At 40.3% G+C, this 20,031-nt stretch overlaps 3 protein-coding genes across 8 annotated transcripts in view; 2 read left to right on the top strand and 1 right to left on the bottom strand.

Annotated features, from left to right (window-relative positions):
• Window positions 1-3,409, top strand: part of HPS5 (HPS5 biogenesis of lysosomal organelles complex 2 subunit 2) — a 28,117-nt gene extending 24,708 nt beyond the window's left edge. For all 5 annotated transcript variants that reach the window (XM_053393049.1, XM_053393040.1, XM_053393059.1 and 2 more), the window contains 2 exons: window positions 202-487; window positions 1,050-3,409. In XM_053393049.1, coding sequence (XP_053249024.1) covers window positions 202-487; window positions 1,050-1,110 — 347 coding nt within the window. In that variant the 3' untranslated portion in view covers window positions 1,111-3,409. The remainder of the gene's footprint in view (window positions 1-201; window positions 488-1,049) is intronic.
• C1H18orf21 (chromosome 1 C18orf21 homolog) overlaps window positions 1-18,234 on the bottom strand; it is a 165,242-nt gene extending 147,008 nt beyond the window's left edge. The window contains exon 1 of the mRNA XM_053393258.1: window positions 18,231-18,234. The gene's annotated coding sequence lies outside the window, so the exon portion shown is untranslated. The remainder of the gene's footprint in view (window positions 1-18,230) is intronic.
• On the top strand, window positions 5,448-14,360 carry SAAL1 (serum amyloid A like 1). Of its 2 annotated transcripts, none has more exons than XM_053393196.1 (13): window positions 5,448-5,534; window positions 6,998-7,143; window positions 7,844-7,957; window positions 8,890-8,973; window positions 9,727-9,806; window positions 10,617-10,676; window positions 11,078-11,193; window positions 11,904-12,087; window positions 12,504-12,589; window positions 12,691-12,891; window positions 13,331-13,527; window positions 13,915-14,007; window positions 14,215-14,360. In XM_053393196.1, the coding sequence occupies exons 2-13, from the start codon at window positions 7,018-7,020 to the stop codon at window positions 14,305-14,307; spliced, it is 1,434 nt and encodes a 477-aa protein (XP_053249171.1). In that variant the 5' UTR covers window positions 5,448-5,534; window positions 6,998-7,017; the 3' UTR covers window positions 14,308-14,360. The 2 variants fall into 2 exon arrangements, with proteins under 2 accessions (XP_053249171.1, XP_053249162.1); XM_053393187.1 differs by having other exon boundaries at window positions 5,514-5,534; window positions 6,979-7,143.
• Window positions 18,235-20,031: the final 1,797 nt, after the last annotated feature.

The raw sequence follows: 20,031 nt of genomic DNA, 5'->3' as shown, positions 1-20,031 counted from the left end.
CCAACCATGGGTCCTCTAGTATTGTGGGGTTACAATTTCCATCATCCCCAGGCCCAGTGGTCAAGGATTATGGGACTTGCAGGCCAACATCATCTAGGGACCTAAGATTGGCCTGGGCTGGCCTGCTTAATTTCACTCACACCATCGAGTCCTACAAAGCAATCTGGTTTGGATCTCTAAATCATTTCCTTTTGCATTTAGGGGCAATTCCAGAAACAGTGGAAGAATGGAAATTCCTTCTTTGCCTTGTGAAGAGTCATTGCAGTAGTGTTCCTCATCCAGCTATGCAAAATGGTGGTGCTGTTAGTAATGGTGATCCGAATTGGCCAAATAGTGTAACAGTTGAAAATGTGGCTCTGCTGTTGGCCAGAGTAATTGGTCCCGATCGTGCCTTGCAGCTGTTGCACGAATGCGGCCTGATGGTTGAATTATCTGAAAGATTTGCTAAGGTCTGTGAGATACTAAGAATTGCTGAAAAAAGACAAAGGTAAGTCTTCTGATAATGGTCTGAAATTGGTTGTGTCAAAAGGTGTCATGATTAAGTGTTGCATGTGCAAGTAGCTATAAGCCTTCAGGCTTGCACACACTCCATGTGCCAAGATTGGAAGCTTCATACTTCAGCTAATGGCAAACTAAAGTATTGCATCCAAATGTGGTACAAGCTATAGTTTACTGAAACCAGAAGCAAGCATGGTTAGAAAATCTTTTACAAAATTAATAGAATAGCCTATACTGGCATGGGGTGGCCCACTTCTGTATAAATGAAATGAACAGTATGAAATGAACAGACAGAATAATAGAATTGTAGAATTGGAAAGGGACCACAAGGGCCATCAAGTGCAGCCCCCTGCAATGCATAAATCTTTTGACTGATGTGGCAGGTTCAAGTTCTTTAAAGAATCGGAAGTTGCAGTAGTAGCAACCTGCAGTGCAGACAAGTGTAAAGTCACATTTATGAGTTAATGAACTTGATGAAATTTGCTGTGTAAAGTTAGTCCCCAATTTCTTTATAATATCTCTTTTCTCCTATGCATTCACTTTTGTTGCAGAGCCCTGATTCAGTCCATGCTGGAAAGATGTGACCGATTTTTGTGGTCTCAACAAGCATAGCAAACAAATGACGGAAAATGATAGTAGTAAGAAGCGTGTTCCTCTTGTGCTGTGCCATTTTTCCAGCAATGTTTTCCTGACAAAGTGAAGATGCATTTAGTCAGATCTACAGAAAAAGTGATAACAAAGCTCCCTTTTCTACTGGATTTCCGTCATTCAGTATTTGAATGCATGTTTACCCAATACTTCTAACGAACAATTGTAATGCTGCTGCTTGCTCAGCAAGAATGCTTGTGCATGGTAACCCCTCTGAGCTACTAGCATTAAGTTTAGATGTGAAAACTGGATTCTTTATGTAGGAAGCAGTGCTTCCCATTCAGCATATAAATTTCAAATGAATAACTTCCATCACATTTCTAGCAGATTGCCATTTTCAGAAAGCTGCATATAAATGAATGTAATTGCAGGGACTACTAAGTGTATAATAATTGAGTTGAGTTAAAACACTTTTAATATAACTTTTGATTCATTGGCTGAAGTAAAAGGGTGTTAAAACAAGTATATAATCTCCAAATATTTATAACTATAGCACTGTGGAATTTTACAAGTTTTATTCCGAATTTGAAGTGATAATCAACAGAACTGAGATTCCAGTAGTTAAATGTAAACACTGGCAGAACTTGCATATATTAAAAATGGTGTTTAACATAATATTTTGGCGTTTTAAGAGTTTATATAATCCTGTATACTATGGCATAGTGCTCTCTCATTGCACACATCCTAAAGAAAATATTTTGCACTGTTTTTTTGTTTACATCCTTGCACAATGCATTCTGTGCATGCATGCTTGGAAACAGTTCCCACTGTTCAATACAGCTTATGCCCAAGTATGCACGCATATGATCCTGTTCATCAAATCGGTATAATGATATACTTTCCCTTCTAAATCTAGGTGTTGGGTTGTTGTTTTTTGTAATGCTTGACTGTTTCAGAAATGATGTATAAGAAAATGCGCTCCACATTTCTGTTAATACTACCATTGGATATTTGATCAAGATATATGCACGTAATTTGGTTTCCATTTGTATGTTAAGATTATTTAATATTGGATGCTTCATTTTTGAGAAGGCTTGGATGCAAAGCAGTTTGCAGTTATTTCTCCTGGTGCAAAGGTACTTGCTTCTCCATCTGGCAGTAGCTCCCCACATCTTTTGAAAAAAGATCTGCTGAAAGTTGGGGGGATCCTCTAGATTGGTCTTTTGGGGAATGGAAAGCACTGCAGTATTTGTTGGGGGGGTGATGGTGGAATCGGCAACTTTCCCACACCACGCACATAAAATAGTGCTTTTTTTCTAATGCACTGAGGTGGTTTGACTCAAAGTCCAGGTAAATTGTGCCTATTAGATATTGGGTGATATCTAACATTAGTCATACTCAAGGGAGACACCGAATATGACTTCATTGAATGTTGCCCATTGTTCTTGTATTAAATATGTTAGAACTATGCAGTTTTCATACATTACTAGTGATTTATTGAAGCTTGATAATCAGGGCTAGAGAAAGGTTACAGAATTGTGTAATATTATTATAGTCCTTCAGCTGAAAACTGAAATGTCACAATTGCATCATCTTGTATACTCAGGTTATTGTACAGCTTGTAAGGACTTACACGTAATTTAATACTACTGAGTTCTTCTTTCTTAACTTACATGCTTGAGGGCCTTATATATATTTTTAGGACACAGTTCAAAAAATCTTGTTGGCCATGTGCAAAAGCTTGATTCTCCACAGTATCTTCTTAGACCTGTGCTGTTCCCCTGAGTTTTCTTTTCTGGCAGGTTTCATTAGTGCTGTGGAGGCTACTTCCAGAAGCCCAGCTGTGTGTAGAGTTCACCTTCCAGCTCTTTGAATCTGGGCCTTATTTTTAAATGAATGTTTACTACCTCACATTGGGGGTGGGGGGATAGCCAGTGTGTTAATTGTGCTCAGAGTAGACTTAAGGCCATTGATTTTGTCAGGTCTATTCTGAATCTAACATGGTTGGAGTTCACTTATTGGTTTTGCGATATTTTTTATTAAAAAGAAGCACAAAATAATGAAATGGTACTTTTCACACAGATTTTTTTGAAGAGAATGTGATGTGGAACAACTAAAAGTTTATGAAACATTGTTTTGCATTTTGTTACAGCTTAACAATTTGTATTTTTAAAAATAATTTACTTGCAAGCATACTTTATTTTGTAGTCACTGTTCATGTTTAAACGACAGCTTTAAAACATTGCTTGTAACCAAACAGCTTTGTTTGTGCCTTGTTCATATTTTTGTTAATCCAGATTTTAATAAAAATTAATATATCTTACTCAACGTTTTGTTCATTTTTCAGTAACATTGGGGATGTAAAAAGTCAGTTGGCCATAAAATATTAGTTTACATGCTGGAAAATAAAGGACATACAAGCAGTTCATTTTATAATTCTCATGAGTACTATGTTGAATTTTTTTTTTTGCTTGCATGTGACAGGTCATCCTGTTGAGTAGGAGCGAATGGTCAGCTTTCTCTGTGCTAGGTTTGAATTTAAATCTAGGGATTTATGAAACTGAAATCATTGCATTTTAGGGTCTCATCTCTACAAAAGAGAGCCATGTTTGCTGCCAGACTTTCCTTCTTACTGCTTTTGCTACAGAAGTGCTTGCACCTAAGAACATAGCAAAGCATCAGCTCTTGAAATCTTGAACCACAGTTGTTTTGAAAACCCTTCTTTCAGTGACATGTAGAAAATTACCCAAGGGCCAACATTTGTGCCATTCTAATAATGTAACTTTATAAAATAGCCCTAGGCTAGCTATTGAACCTCCATTGTTTAAGCATAATAGATTTTTGAGGAATCAAAATAAATATGAAGTAGCATACATTTCTTTTTTTTCCACCTATGTATAATATTTTCAGTTTCTGCATGCTCGCAGGAGACAATATTGCTGAATACAAAAGGGAAATATGTTTTCCAAAAAGTTGAAGGTACATATTTCTCCATGACACTGAAACAGTTACCAGTCCCCCCCCCCCCCAAAGTTTGAACACAACCTATTTCCTGGGGGGTAGGGGAACCGAATCCTTGAAAAGTTTGTGGAAGTTCCTTCCTTTCCCTGCAATAAACCAGCTCCTTGTAGAAAAGACCCCCTTACCCAGATGGCATGAATTGGGCAGTCATTTCCCAGAGCCATCCACTCTTGGCTTGAGCCAGTTGCGCATTGTCTTCAGGGCCAGATTTAGGTGTGATGAGGCCCTAAGCTACTGAAGGTAATGGGGCCCTTTATATGTCCAGCTGTCCTTTGTCAACAACAAATTGTCGCTTTTTGTGTTGAATATATGCTATATGGTCATTTATGGAACTAACAGGCATCTAAAGCCATTTGCACATAACAAAATATGTATTTTATTAAAGTAATTGTTGAACTGAAATACAATTAAGTACCGTCATACCTTGGGTTGAAGTAGCTTCGGGATAAGTATTTTCGGGTTGCATGCTGCGGCGACCCAGAAGTAACGGAGTGCGTTACTTCTGGGTTTCGCCACATGCGCAGATGGTAAAAATGACATTGCGCATGCGGCGAATCACGACACACGGACGTGGGTTGCATTCGCTTCTGGATGCGAACGGGGCTCCGGAGCGGATCCCATTCGCATCCAGAGGTACCACTGTATATTAATAGTGAAATTTGGAGGGGCAAGAGAGTGGGGCCCTAAGCTATAGCTTGTTTAGCTTATAGGTAAAAACGACACTGATTGTCTTCCAGGCACTCTTTCATTTCCACCCACTTTTGACAAAAGCAACAACTGGCAAATGAGACCCGGCTCTTCAAATCCTCATTTTAGGATTTCCTAGTCATGTTGGATCTTTGAAAAAGTTCCAGTCAAATTTTGTGGGAGATTTTTTTTCTTTTTCTTGGAAAGTCTGCTTTTGATGAAGGCGGAGAACCAACCAGGAAACTCCTTTCTCGACCCGACAGTTCCATTCGCACGAGGACGTGCACCATCATTGGGTGTATTTTTTTTTTTTAAAAAAGCCTTTGCGGGGAAAGGGAAATTTTATTATTAAAAAGGGACGCCGAGGCCACCCGTTGCCGGGCGTTTATCGAGAGGCCGCCGCCCGGGGGCGCTTCGCTTCGTGAGTTTGCACGGCGGCTTCGTGAGGGCGAGGCTGTGTGGCTGCTCTCCATTACGGGCGGAGGGAGAGGCAAGGCCTAGGGCGCCTCCAGGGCCTGGCGGAAGCCGCCTCAGTTTCCGAGGGGCTACGAAGGTTTGCCGTCTTCCTCCTCCTCCTCCTCCTCCCATCCTTGGAGCTGCTGTATTGGCCGAGAGAGAGAGAAGGCGGGAAAGGACGGGGAGGCCTGTAAACAACGGCGACGGCGGGGGCCGCGCGTCTCCTACGGAGCCGCTTGAACTTTTCGGGGCTGAAGCAGAAGACGCGGCGGCGGCGAGCCAAGGTTCCTCCTGTCGCCGCTCGGGATATATCGCGGCTCCTGTGGGAATCATTGCTGGAGTGGGGGGGATTCTGTCCTGGTTTTCGGTCTAGCGGAGGCTTCATCTGATCCCCGGAACGTGTTTTCAGTGTTAGGGCTCAGGCGAGGAAGCACGTGAGGTGATTTAAAAAGAGAGAAAGCTCTAGTCTTGATTGCTTGGGTTTCATTAGTTTCCCTCGCGCTTTGAGGGAGAGAGAAGGATGAATAAGGCTCAGGGTGGGCGCCAGCCCTTGGAGCCGCCGGGTTTAATGGTTAGAGCTGACACTCATCATCTTAGTGGTGCCCCCTTGTTCTTCTCTGTTCTTTTTTATTTGCACCTTGAGATGTCCTATCCAAGGGATTGTTTAGAAATGTTATTTAATTTCTAGGTAGTCCTCTCAATAGATTATAGATGTTGCGAGCTTCAGATCCTATGGGGCAGATCAGGACCGGCATTTATTTACAAATATTTATATGCTGCTGTTAAGTAAAAAAGTATCAAAGCGGTTTGCAACAGAAATACATAAAACTCTACAGTAAAAACCATATTTAAAAGTTGAAAACAGAGCAAACTTCTGTAAAACGCAGGGTTTAGGTCAGGCATAGGCAAACTCGGCCCTCCAGATGTTTTGGGACTACAACTCCCATAATCCCTGACCACTGGTCCTGTTAGCTAGGGATGATGGGAGTTGTAGTCCCCAAAAACATCTGGTGGGCCGAGTTTGCCTATGCCTGGTTTAGGTACACTGCCGTTCATTCAAAGAGCTGTTGAAGAACCGGGAAGGATAAGTGAATACATGTCTTCTGTGTCTGTGTTTTGTGTGCTTTTCATATTATGTCCTATGGGAAAGAGTGTGCTGGTGGGAGGCCCAGCACCACATCCCACAAGATGTACCGTATTTACTCGAGTCTAATGCGCCATCGAATCTAATGGGCACCTCAGTTTTCTGAAGCTTGAAACCAAAAAAAGTATTTCCTGGCAAATGTACAGTAAATGTGCCATTGAATCTAATGCGCACCTTAATTTTTGCAGTGTAATTTGGCCAAAAAAGATGAGCATTGGATTTGAGTAAATGCAGTAGGTTTGTCAGCAGGTGTGTCAGCATTTGGATTGGCCTTGTTTCTTTTTTAATTGAAGGGCTTCCTAGGTTCCAAAGGACCACCTCCCCACTTCATGTGCCCAGTACGTAATTTTTAAAAAACCCACAGTGTGATTGCCGTGTATATTAACAAAACATTTTTTAAGGCTTTAATTGAGAGGAAGTGATTACAAGGCTTTGTTTTTGGATGAAAGGAGGTGCATATGCATGTATCTTTTGGATATAAAACATATTGGTTTCATCCGGGGACAGCTGTTAAGGAATAATAAGTGCTGGGATGAGTTTTTGTGGTTTTAAAATATTTTGCTGTTGTTTGTGCTCACTTCTAGAAATCTTTTGGACTGGCAGTTGGATTGTGTTACTCAAATATGGACAGGAATCCATCACCACCTTCCAGCAATGACGAGGAGGAGGATGTCGTTCCTGGGGATTCTATTAGAAATACAGTTTACAGCAAACACTGGTTTTTCAGCGTCCTTACAAAACTTATTGAGGTATGCTGCATACACATGAAACCACTCATGGCCAAACTGGATGTGAGGGCAGCAAACAATATGTTTGAATTGTACAATGTTTAGTTTTAGAAGCTTTGAAAATGAATGTGTATATATGTGAAAAATATGTAGTCTATTAAACATATAATGTATAAAACAGCAGGTAAAAATAGATGGGAAGAAGCCCTGCCTAAGTAAATGCTTGATCTCTTGCATCTGCAGGGAATTGAACTAGATGATATTCAAGGTCCATTTCAACCAGTGGTGGCTGATGTCAATTGGAACTGTGAAATGTGTATTCTAAGGCTGCAGTCCTATTTGTATTTGCTTGGAATTAAGTCATGTTGACATCAGTGAGACTTGTCTTTGAGTAAAGATGGGTGGACTGAGGTGGGCAGGTGATAATTTAAAATTTGCCATGCTGGTGCAAATGCAAAGTGAATTTGCATTTGTTGGATTTATGCTTTATTTGTGCTATCTATAATGAATAACATAATTGCTGATTTCTAATGATAAACTTACTGCTCACATTCAGGCCGCTGAAACAGTAGTGTATTGAGGTAATACTTCATATTTGGGTAGAAGTTGGGTCAAACAGGAGAAAAGTTGTGTAGTGCCGACCAATGTGTGTTTGAGCAGACCAATGGCTTATTGTGCTACTTTGGTTCCTTTGTCAGTATGTTCTTCTTTTCTTTGGAAGGTTGTTAGCTCTAAGGAAGATGAATCTGAGTCGAACAATGTTGAAGAACAAGTGGAGCTAGATGAAGAACTGGAAAATGACATTTGCAAAGTATGGGACATGTCAATGGATAAGGTAAGTTTTTAGTGATTTGCATATTTTTAGTGGTTGTTATCTGTAGATATTTGCAGATATGTATTTTGTTTTATTCTATGTTTAAGGTTAGCCTTATTGTAAACAACTTCAATTTTTTTAGAGTAAGACATCTATAAATTAATAAAATAAAATAAGTATATTCTGTAAAGGTTTGCAATTATCTGGGAGACGTCTGGTTTCTGTTCCTTAGATATTTTAGTGTCCAGTAAGCTTGTCAAAGAAGAATCATGCATAGCTATTGTTGGCTAGGAACAGCGCTGCTAAAATGTGTAAGTTGCGAGACTGTGTTGTTTTGTGCTATCTGTTAGCACTCTCTTTGGGCAAAATCCAGTGTTAGTCAAGCTCAGAGTAGGCCCATTAAAATCTGTAGACCTATTCTGAGTGTGACTAACACTGGATATTCACTCATTGTATATTGTCTTGGAAGTTTTTTTCCTGCCCTAATTTTTTTTAAAAATGTGAGATGAATGATGAGTACCTTCTGAAATATCAATTTACTGTAGCTGGTCAAGTTGCATATCATGAGAGTTTCTTGTGTGTGGAAAAACTGCTGTCCATCACAGAGTTCTTAGGAATTGTGGGAATAATCTGGGCCAGCTCAGCAAAATACATAGGACCTTATTGGCTTTCTTACCAATTTCTTAATATCTTGTATTAATTTAAGAAGCAATTGGATATTTTTCTATTAATGGATATATCATTATACATAATCATTAACTTTGGTGTAGGAGGGACTAAAATGACAAGTTTTAATGCACTGGATAAATAAGAACAGACAAGATAGCTACTTATAGTTGGGTATGTGTAGTGGTCATCTGAATCTGAATGAAAGACTGTCTTACTTTTCAAAGTGAACTGAATTTCATTTCTCATATAATCGTCCGCTGACACATAACCATTCTTGTTTTCAGGATGTTGCTTTATTTCTACAAGAGTTTAATGCCCCTGATATATTTTTGGGTGTCTTTGCCAAGTCCAAGAGTCCTCGGCTTACTGTAAGTCATCTTTTGACTCTGTACCCTGTTTATTAATAATGTATTGTGCTTTTTTTTTATGTGATTCATATGCCTTATGTAGGCAGGTGTAGATGAAAGGCAAAATAGAAAAGAATTGGTATTCAGCTCTACCAGTAGACAAGCCAATATAGAATCAAGGCCTATTTCTCAATTTCCAGCAGGTTTTGTTCTTAGTCACAGTTCTGCACAATATTATTATAAATGCTGGTGTGTGGAGGCAGTTTCTTTTGGCCTCTGGGAGTTGATGATGCAGTGCAGCTTCTTGCCTCCAGGAGGAAGGAAATAGGAAGATGAGGTGCAGATGGATTTGGGAGCTTGCTGATGACAAAGATGCTGGCTCACAAAAGCAGAACTTCCATTGATCTGCTGTGTTCTGGCCCTGACAGTATACATTTCTCTATCACACACACCAACTAACACACAGTGTTACTGTGCAAATAACTTTATTCTTATTTGGGAATACTTAATTGGTTCATGTTCTTCCAAAATATCTTGGAGCACCTGAATCTAGCCACTGCCAAAGAAGAAGACATGGCTAAATGTTGCTCTGCTCTGAGCCTGTATGGCTGCTGAAGACCAAGCAAGGGTCAAAAGCACACATGTCCTATTCCTTGAAACTATTTTTCTCTCTGCTACAATCTTTTCCTCCATTCTTTTTCTCCTTAAATACTTTATGCTTACTGTAGGCAAGCTCTACTTTATGTGCTTAACCCCACTATATTGGCATTTCAGGAAATCTGTGTGGGAATACTGGGCAATATGGCCTGTTGCCAAGACATATGCCTGTCCATTAGTAAACATGAGAACCTTGGGTAAGTAGTATGCTTTGTTCTTGGTTTCTCAGTGTTTTTGAAACTGTAAATGTTTCAACTCTTAATTGTTGTTAAAGTACTAGACAGGCACATGTACTAGACATGCTCTTTATAGAGTGGGGGAAAACAGATTCAAGATATAGTTTTTGACTTCACTACAAAAGATGTTTTAGTGAGAGGAATGTCATTGATATGGCAGGAATCAGAGCCAAAGCATAAGAGTTATGGAGTAAATGTAAGAAAAGGAACTCATAGACTGAGACCTGGTTTTCTATGCATTTGTATGGGGAGGGCAGAAGGATGGTGAGGGAGAGCTTGGAAATACTGAAAGAATGGAGAAAGAATTGTCTGAAAGAATGTCTGAAATGTAACAGTTTGAAGGAGAACAGGGGGGAGTGTGGAAAAGAGCATAAAATTTGTACAATTCAGATTGTACCATGCACAGTCCTTTTCCAATAGAGGTTTTTCAGCAGCTTCTCCGTAGCTTCTCCGGCGGCGCGGCAGCAGCAGGAGGCCCCATTAGCTAAAGTGGTGCTTCAGGTTAAGAACAGTTTCAGGTTAAGTACAGACCTCCGGAACGAATTAAGTACTTAACCTGAGGTACCACTGTATGTGTCTCACTTCATCTTATACTTGGATAAAGAAATTTCTCCCAGCTTACTTGTTCTTTATTCTTGCAGCTATAAATATTAGAGATGTATATTTAGGAGATGGTGGCATGTGGTGGCGTACGTCTGGACAAAATTTCAGAAAAATGTATGGGAAATTAATCCTCACTGTCTCATTTTCAATCTGTTGTCATTTTTTCAGACAGATGGTGCTGCAGCATTTAAGTGATTCCGATTCCCCTACTCTCCTCGAAACAAGCAGGTAAGCTATTTTGTCAGTAACTAAAATAGCATAAGCTACCCCTAAGTATTGAGTTGTAGTGCATGTAAATAAAATATTAGCAGTTGTGCTTAATTTCATGAATAAAGGCTTCAATCCTACATATACTTACTTGGAAGCAAGTGCTATTGAATACAATAGGCCTTACTTTCAGGCTTCCAAATTCTTTCTTTTCTACCTAAAATCACATTTGAACTGATACCAGTATCCCAGATTCTCATTTTTATTGTAACTCATTTACACATAGGGAGTTAAAATTAATGGTACAATCCTATTATTGAGAAGCAAGTGCCATTGACTTCAAGTGGACTTACTTCCAAGGTTGCATCCCAAATATTGGCTTTCTTTTTTAAGTGTGATTAAGTGTAATTTTTCCCCTTTAGGTTGTTGCTAACTTGCCTCTGCCACTCTGAGGTAGCCAATATTTGGGTGGAAAGAATTCGACGAAGTCCATCAGTGTATGACTGTGTATGTTTCATCATGTCTAGTTCAACAAATGGTATGCTATAAATTAATCTGAATATTGCTCCTGTCAGGCCACTTTTTGTTTCCTTATGAAAAGGCTAGCATGTTTCAAATAACTCTTTTATCAATTGAATGTTTTTATATTTCTTAAGAAAAATGTTCCGGGCATTTTAACTGAGGTATATCAATAACTATTTAACTCTTTTTGGTGAATTCTTCTGAATGCATTGTAATCCTAACCAGCACAGCTGTCTCCTTCCCGCTCATGATAGTAAAAGGGAACCCAATTCCGTCTGGCAAGCTGCAGTACGTATGTGGATGAAACCATCTTCGTGCTACTTTGAATACAGCCTTTGGGTGGAATTCCATGTTGGGCTATGACAAAAGTTCCATTCCACTCAAGCATTGCAGGTTTTCCAGACAGAACGACCCAACCCTATCCCTTTGTGTTGTTCTGGGTGCTTTTTTGCACAAGTGGAAGTGGTTATAGGTATGTACTTTACAACTGTATTGAGACAGTTGTGGGGGGCTATATAGAAATGTTTGAACTAATAAATAAGATCTCAAGGAGCTTATACTAAAAGTAAGTCACAATAACAGATATCACCAAAAGAAGCCAGACCAAACAAAAGGCAAAAAACAATTGAAACTGTTTTCTTTGTGTTGTTTTCTAAGAAGTGAGCAAGATTTAATTTTATTTAATTAGTTCATCAATATATAAATGAGACTTGATTTTTGTTACAGTGGAGTTGCTAGTGAAAATAGGTGAGGTGGTCGACAAGTTGTTTGATTTGGATGAAGAATTAATGTTAAACTGGATTAAGAAAGGTTCTTGTCAGTCAGTGGAGCAGCCTGCGGATGATTCTCCAGATGAGCTTCCAAATTTCAAAATTGTACCTTGCCTGCTTGAAGCTGTAAAACAAATCTGGTATGTATATGCCCATATCTGAATGCATGTGATATTGGAGCTACTTATTTATATTTTTATCCCACACTTAGCAGCATACATAGTTTCCCTTCTCCCCATTTTATCCTACTAGAGAAGACTGTACCAAGGGTACTCATATTTATAAGAGGACTGTCTGCACATAGGCTTTTTCCTTATGGAGAAAAGGAGAAAGTCTGTTCATGTAAGCAGGGAACAAGTGTACACATCTGAACAAAAATAGCTTGTTCAAACTATTACTGGAAATGAAAACTCAAGAACAACTTGAGTTTAGCCACCCTAAGAGTAATTGACTGAGAACTGAGGTAGAAATATTGTAAAAAATATTCACTTTACATAGGCATACAGATTTCTTGGTGGTAACAGTTCTAAACATAATTTGTAATTCTTTTCTGCAGCACAGATAAAAGTTCAGAAGGACTTGATGTTTATATGCATATCCTACAGCTGCTCACCACAGTGGATGAAGGCGTTCAAGCTATTGGTAGGATGCTTCAGTTGCACTTTATTGTACCAAATTTGAATAATTCTTTGGTAGATGTTTTCTTCAAGTTGCATGAGATATTTCTTTTTTCCATTCTGAAGTACAGACTCCTGGTAATGGAAAAGAAACTTGGACTTTGCTGTATGATCTGTTTTGTCATGAACTCTGCCAGCCCGATGATCCACCAATTGTTGTTCATGAACAGAAGACAGTCTTGGCTTCTACTTTGTCTGTGTTATCAGCCATCTTCGCTTCACAGACTATATATGGACACAGACATGAATATATCAAGATGGAGAAAAGCAAGTGTATTTTCTTACCACAAGAGCTAATATTTTAGGGATGCTAAGGTTTTTATAAAAAACAGTGGCAGTCTGGAGTTGTGGTATAGGTCACAGGTGATGGGGAATAAGAAAAAGTATATGTTCATCTAGGCAAATGTCTGTGTAGACCACAGTTGTGTGACTCCCCAGTACGGGCAAATTTGCTTCGGTGGCTGGACCCCCTCCCCTTTTAGTGTCCCCCTCCCCTTTTAGTGTCTTATATTCCTTAGTTGGGGAATAATTCTTTCAATCCTTGGAATGTTCATTGTTTTCATTATAATAAAGTATGTAGAGACACATTCCATTTTTCATCAAAGCTTTCACATCTCAAAACCTTTAATGACTCTGTTACTTAGGGCAGATTACCAAAAATGCTAGTTCATACGTCCATAAAGTTTTTTCTTGTTTTACCTGTCAGATATGCCTCTGATTGATAGCCTGATTAGAGTCTTGCAGAACATGGATGAATGTGGGAAGAGATCTGTAGAAAGCTCCAACAAACCCAAGTCAGAGGAGGCCGATAAGTTGGGAACAGCTGAGGAGGATTTTCATTTTAAAATCTTGAAGGACATCTGTTGTGAACTACTGTCCAATGTGCTTCAGGAACTTTCTAAGGTGACAGGCATATGAACCTGTAGATTCACGTGCTTTTTGTCTCTGCTCTGATTTTATCACTAGTGCAGTGATGCCCACAATCATCTTTTATATGGGTTACAGCGTTCATTTTGAAATGTTTTCCAGGGTATGGTAAATAACTCCTTGATCACCTGGGCTCCATGTGTGCATTGACATCATGTGGAGCTTTTCATGGGAGCATGTTAATTTGTTGTCATCTTGCATTTGAACTGCATTGTCAGCATTTTATTATTTTATACAGTATTATATGAGCATGTTCATTCAGTTGGATAGCAACAAAATTCTACACGCACGCACGCACGCACACACACACACACACACACACACACAATATTATATGAACTAATAATATTTTGGTGTTTCTAGGAAAACATACTGGAGGGGCTCAAGCAAAGCCATCTAAATGAACAGAAATGCTCCTGTGCGTTTAAAAACCTTCTCCCGTTGTATTCTTCTCCGGTATGTATGATCTCTAAAAATAAGCAAAAAACTGTTGCCCCCAGTAGTTAAATGCAACCCTCAGGCCAAAGAAGGTTAGCCACACCTGATTTAAATAATCCATTTGAGTTGTTCATTAATCTTATTCAAGATGCATGCTAAATAGCCTGGCAATTCCTGTGGTTCACCTGACTCAACTTGTTGACACTTGTATTTTATTTTACACAGGTAGAGAATTTTCTTGAAGTGCTGAATGAAGCCGATCAGGTCCTTGCTGACAACTTAAGAAAAGCATTCCCAAGCTTGAGGCTTCAGGCATAGGAGCATATTATTTTTTTTACAGGAAGATTTGGAATCTATTCATTCCTGTTTTATGAGAGCAACAAGTGAAGAATAAAGAAGCGTGCATTATTTCTGAAACATCTTTGCAAGGAAACTCAGATGAACACCTTCATAAAACAAGAATGGAAGCAGTGGAGAATGGCATACAACGCATCCTTTAGGAGAACTTGTTTTCCAGCTGCAGTTCTAAGTACTGTACTTGAGGGGGAGTGCAAGCGTAGTTTTATTTGTTAGTAGCCATTGAGGTTGTTTGTCTCAACTTAATTGACAAAATAATTGAAGATGCTTCGTTTATTTTGAAACAGTTTGTATGTAGTTTTTAAAAGTTTGTTGGGTCTGTGCGTTTTCTGCAGCGGAAGCTTGAAAGGTGGAAAACATGGCTGCGTTAGCGATGGCCACCAAGGGCTCAGGGCGGGTTTTCTGCCTCTTCGCTGGCATAAGGAAGGGCGCTGTTTCCTCTGGTGCAGTTGCATCATGGAGATGGGGGTGTCGTTCATACAGTGAACAGTTGTCCAGTAAGGCAGGTATGCCTGTGTCAATGGACAATCCCTGTAAGGAGCCTCCAAAAAGTGTGTCTTGTGTGGGCTGTCTGTTGACGACAAAAATGTACAGCTTTTATCACAGTTTATTTCGCCACACACTGGTCACATCTTTGGAAGGCATATAACAGGCTTATGTGCGAAGAAACTGTGAGAGGTTAAGAGCCCACAAATGGGATTTATGTCGGTTATATTTAAGGACCTAACATTCCTCAGCGACCCTAAAGTATGTAGCATCAAATATCCAGAATGAATTAACTGTACTTAATAAAACTGATTTTGTAACTGATTAGTACTCATTATTGGTACATCCTTAAAAAACAAACCGCTGGCACCTCAGATATGATCCTAATGTTAATTCTGCTGTATAGAGAGTACAAAGGTTTGCCATGTGAATAGCAGAATGCTTCTCTCCTGCGCTAATAATCATGATGTCATTCTTCAAATGGCTGTCATTTTGTATGCAAGGTGGAAAACATGCTGTCATAAAGTGATTAAAAAAAAACCCCTTAACTGTTAATGGTAATATCAATTACAAAAGAATTAATGAATAACTGGATTCCTATATGGTTGCCATGCTCTGTTTTCTCCTTGCTACAATGCCTGTTTTAGGCATCATTGCATTTCACTATCATAATAGTAGTAAATCAGTGCATTGCTTTTGAGCAGGTCAGAAACTGAACAATTAATTAGATGCCATTATTGATACATAACATGCTGTTTTTATAGCAATGGTGGTGATGCAATAATAAATTGTCACTATTGTAGTTGTGGCTTTCTTGTGCAATTGTAGCACTCCAAATTGCACATTTGAGATGTACACATGTTCTGAACAACATGCTCCTGCCTTGCATGTTGTGGATTTCAGGGGGTACATGGTAATTTTTTTAGATGTGCCTGTTATGTGCAGCTGTCATGTATTCTAACTGAAGATGCTGTAGATTGAAGCTAGAGGTTCACACAGGAAAAGCATGCAGTTATCATTGGGCTGCAGCCCAGACCATGCTTCAGAGTTCAGTTTGTTGTAGTTACTACAAACAAAACAAGCTGACAATATTTAGGGTAGGTATCCTTACATCCTTCGGTGCACATAGGATGCAATCTATAGAATCCAAAGGCAGTAGCACACTGATTTCAACAAAGCAAGACCAGTAGTAATTTAATTGTGAAGCTCGAAGTTTGTATTTTACCTTACCTTAAAGATTTCCAAAGAATTTTATCTTGTGTATTCTACCGATCATGATTTTAAAATCATGTGAAAATCAAGACTCAGCTGGGAAGGAATGTTGCTTTCTTTACCTGAGGTCAGAATCATTTCTCCATGATAGATGCAATTTCTCAGATAACTTTGACATACCACAGAAGCAATAGGAAGATGAGAGAAGAAAAATCCTTTTGGTTGCAGGTTTACAATGCTGCATACTGGTCATGTCAGATAGAATTTTCACTGGTTCCGATCTGACAGGGTGTATGCTAAGTAAATCTGACATGGTATAATTTTGTTTGGAATAATATTGGTCTTTGGAAAGAGGATGCCCTTTAGAGAAATGGAGTTACTTTGCTCTTAGTAGGATGTTAGAAGTATGTTGTAATCTGCATAGAAACATTCTAAACGAAATAATAATTAGATATTTAAACTAGCCTTTATATATAACCTACAGAAGCAATAAATCACACGGAGTGCTCTGTATTAGAAGAAACAAGGCCTGCTCAAGGGAGCCAGGCCTAATGAGCACAGCAACTCTTGGTAGAACTTGCCCTTTTGAGGCAGTTGTGGACGCTGGAAACCCCCAGCTTCCTACAGCTGCTTAAATCTCCCCCTGGTCCTTCCCAAGCAATCTGAGACTACACCCACACATCTCGCTACTCTGTCCTCTTTATGTCTCTTCTGATCCTGGGAGGCGGGGAGCTTCTTGCAGCAGCAGCAGCAGCAGGAGATAGCATGGCTTCTTCACCTGACTTCTGCCTCTTGGCCTCCCTTCTCTCATTCAGATTCTGATTCACAGACTTTCCCTGCTCACTAAACCTTGTTACCTCTTCAGCTTCCTACATCTCCTCTTCCCAGTCTTCTCCCTTGGATCACTCATCACCATACCACCACCAATCCCCTGGATCTGAGCTTTCTTGGGGTTCGCCAGCGGGTGCCTACCACAATTCCTCTGCGTCCAACTGGTCCATGACATTGCCTCACTTGCTGGCTACCCTTGACTGGCAGCACCTCTCCACAGAGTTTTAGGCAGGAGGTCTTTCCTAAATTTGCTACATCTGGTCTTTTTTGGTGAGGATTGAACCTCCAACCTTTCTGTGTTCAAAACCTATGTTCAACTGAACTCGTTCCTTCCCCCATCTCCTTGTTGGGGGTCTCATGATTTAGAGCAGTGTTTCTCAAAAATGCATCCCCAGCTGTTGTTGGACAACAACTCCCATCAACTCCTAGCTAGTGGTCAGGGATGATGGGAGTTGTAGCTCAACAATAGCCAGGGACCCAAGTATCTCAGGTGAAAATGTATATTCAGACCCAACTCTAAAGCATGTTTTCCCTTCCTTTCTGTTGGAATTGGACCTGGCCCTGCTGGGTGGGTTAATGCCAAGTCATTTTTTCCACCTTCGTTGGGGGCAAGGTACAGACATCCCGAAGCACACTTAAATGTTCTCCATCCCTGTGGAGGTATTGAGGAAAGTTGAGTGCATTTTAATTCATGCAGAGAAAGAGCACTGAGGGTGGAGGGAGAGGAAGGCCTACATGACAGTTTGATGGTGCCACAGAGAAAACTACTGGGCATAACATCAAGGTGCTGAGAGCTGTTTTTAATTTTTTCACCCTGCTGTTCTCTTAAGGCAGGGATGGGGAACCTCTGACCCACGGGCCAAACTTGGCCTGCCAGTTTTTTCCCATTTGGCCCAACCCACCTGCCAAATTTGCCCCCTGGACCTGAAAAAGTTCCCCACTCCTTGGAATTTTAAATTTTTAGTTGGTTTCTTAAGAATCCCAAGATAAGAGAAAATCTCTTTCTTACAGCGAAGTGGAGTGTAACATGATACAGACTGCCTTTTAATTTGGGCCCTGAGCTTGTATCAATATTATTTTGGTTGTCATGCAGGGTATTTTCAACAGCATGTGTAGAGGAGAAGTTGTACGTTTTAAAGGCCATCTGCTGTCCCTCCTCAAAGGGGAAATATTTCTCAATTAATTAATTCATAAAAAATATATTTCCTGGTCTGCTGTCCAAACACAATTTCCCTATCTACCGTCAATAGGGTGGTAATGAAAATCACAAGAAAGTCTGTACATACTTTTTATGTTGCTCTACATCACGGATGCAGCTTTGTGTGAAATCTTCAATAGGCAGTGACGTCAAAGACGGCGATGATGATAAAGTCTCTTTATCTTTTAAAATCATGCTTATTTTAAGAACTTTCCATATTGCATTTCATTTATCACCATGGAATCATTCAGGAGCAACTTTATGATAAATTGTAAAGAGTCATTGTCTCTTGACAGCAGGATGGAAACACTGGTCTAGGAATTTTTGATCCATTTCTAAAGGATGTTTCACGTATGCAAATCAATGACAAGTCATGGTGTAGTTAGGCAGTCGGAGTCTATGTGTACATCAGGGGTCAGCAAACTTTTTCAGCAGGGGGGAGTCCACTGTCCCTCAGACCTTGTGGGGGCCTGGACTATATTTTTTGGGGAAAAACATGATGCAAGAGCACCATGAGCCCCGGTGGCTGCTTACCTGTGTCTTGTGAGCGGCAGGGGCTGGTGGTAGAGGGACGATGAGCGGCGCACGAAAACGCTCCAAAGAGGGGCTGCTTAAAATGGCGGCCACCCAAGCGCTGCTGCTGCTGGCACCAACAAGGCCTAGCCCCCTTCCAACTCTAGGCAGGGTGGAGAGAAGCCAGGAAAAGGGAGTGAGGAGGCGCTGGAACCGTGTGAGGGAGGGAGAGGGAAAGAACATGCACACTGGCGGTCCATGTGGCGATTCCTGGATCACCAGATCCAAAAGGCAATTGGGCCTGATCCAGCCCGCGGACCTTAGTTTGCCTACCCATGGTGTACATTATATTTATGCATTGAGAAGCTGTTTCTCTAGTTGTGGAAGCACTTGGCACTGGGCCTATGTCTTGACCTTGGCTGCTGCTTTTCGGATCACCATATCCATGATTTTGCCGCCACAGAAAACCAGCACCAATGGCTGGGAGACCAGTTGTTCTCTCTCAGAGGTTTAATCTCAGTCTTCTTGGAAACAAGTGTCATTTATGGAAACCTGGTGCAGTGTTGATGCAAACCTCAATGCACCCTCAAAGTGACTGTTTTGTTTAGTCTCAGAATGTAGACGTCCAGAGAAACATGTCAGATGCTACATAGCCCAATGTTGATTTCCCTTCGATGGGGGAAAAAGCTGCAGAGAGCTTTCATAATATTATTAGCTTGGCTGCTCTGGTTCTGGGGTTTACTCAGATTTGAAAGAAGTGGAGTTAATTAAAATTAAACAAAGACCTTCTGTCCCTGCCTGGTTGGGTTCCTTTCCTCTTTCTCTGAGATGACAAAGAAGCTATAAATATAGGGAGCCCTGCTTTGTGTTGTCCTGTCAGGCAAGAGTAATTAAGGAAGCATGACGTCCAGGTGCAGTGTGCTCAGTGGATGGCTGGGGAGGAAATGGGACATGTTAAAATTGGCTCAGTGAATCTCCAAGCACACATGATATAGTGGTAAGTTATAAAGATGGGGAAGACAGTACTGGTTTAGGTAGCATCCACTTGGCGGTGTCATACTGCTTTGGACAATGCCCTCCCCCAATTGGCCTACTGTAACAAAAAGCTCAAATCTGTTTCACTTGAGATCTATTGGTACGTTATTGTTTTTTTCTGTGTGTGTGTGCACTTACAAAACATAAAACAGAATGGAAACTAACAAGTTACTAGCACATTCCCCATGGGCATTCTAATAGGTTACTGAATTTCCTGATCAAAAATGGCATGCACAGCCAATTTTTAAAGCCTTCCCAAGTTCAAGAAGTAGTTTGGACAGGAATTAAGCACCTGTATGACCATGATCAGAGGCGTACCTAGGATCCCTTGCACCCTTGGCAAGGAGTTGTATCAATGCTTTCCCTCCCTCCATCCTTGTGCCCTTGGCAAAAAGATATATCTGCACCTC

The sequence above is a fragment of the Podarcis raffonei genome, chromosome 1, assembly GCF_027172205.1.
Source record: "Podarcis raffonei isolate rPodRaf1 chromosome 1, rPodRaf1.pri, whole genome shotgun sequence".
In the NCBI taxonomy this organism is placed as follows: domain Eukaryota; kingdom Metazoa; phylum Chordata; class Lepidosauria; order Squamata; family Lacertidae; genus Podarcis; species Podarcis raffonei.
Note: the sequence above shows the minus strand (reverse complement) of the source record. Positions and strands in the feature narration are given on the sequence as shown.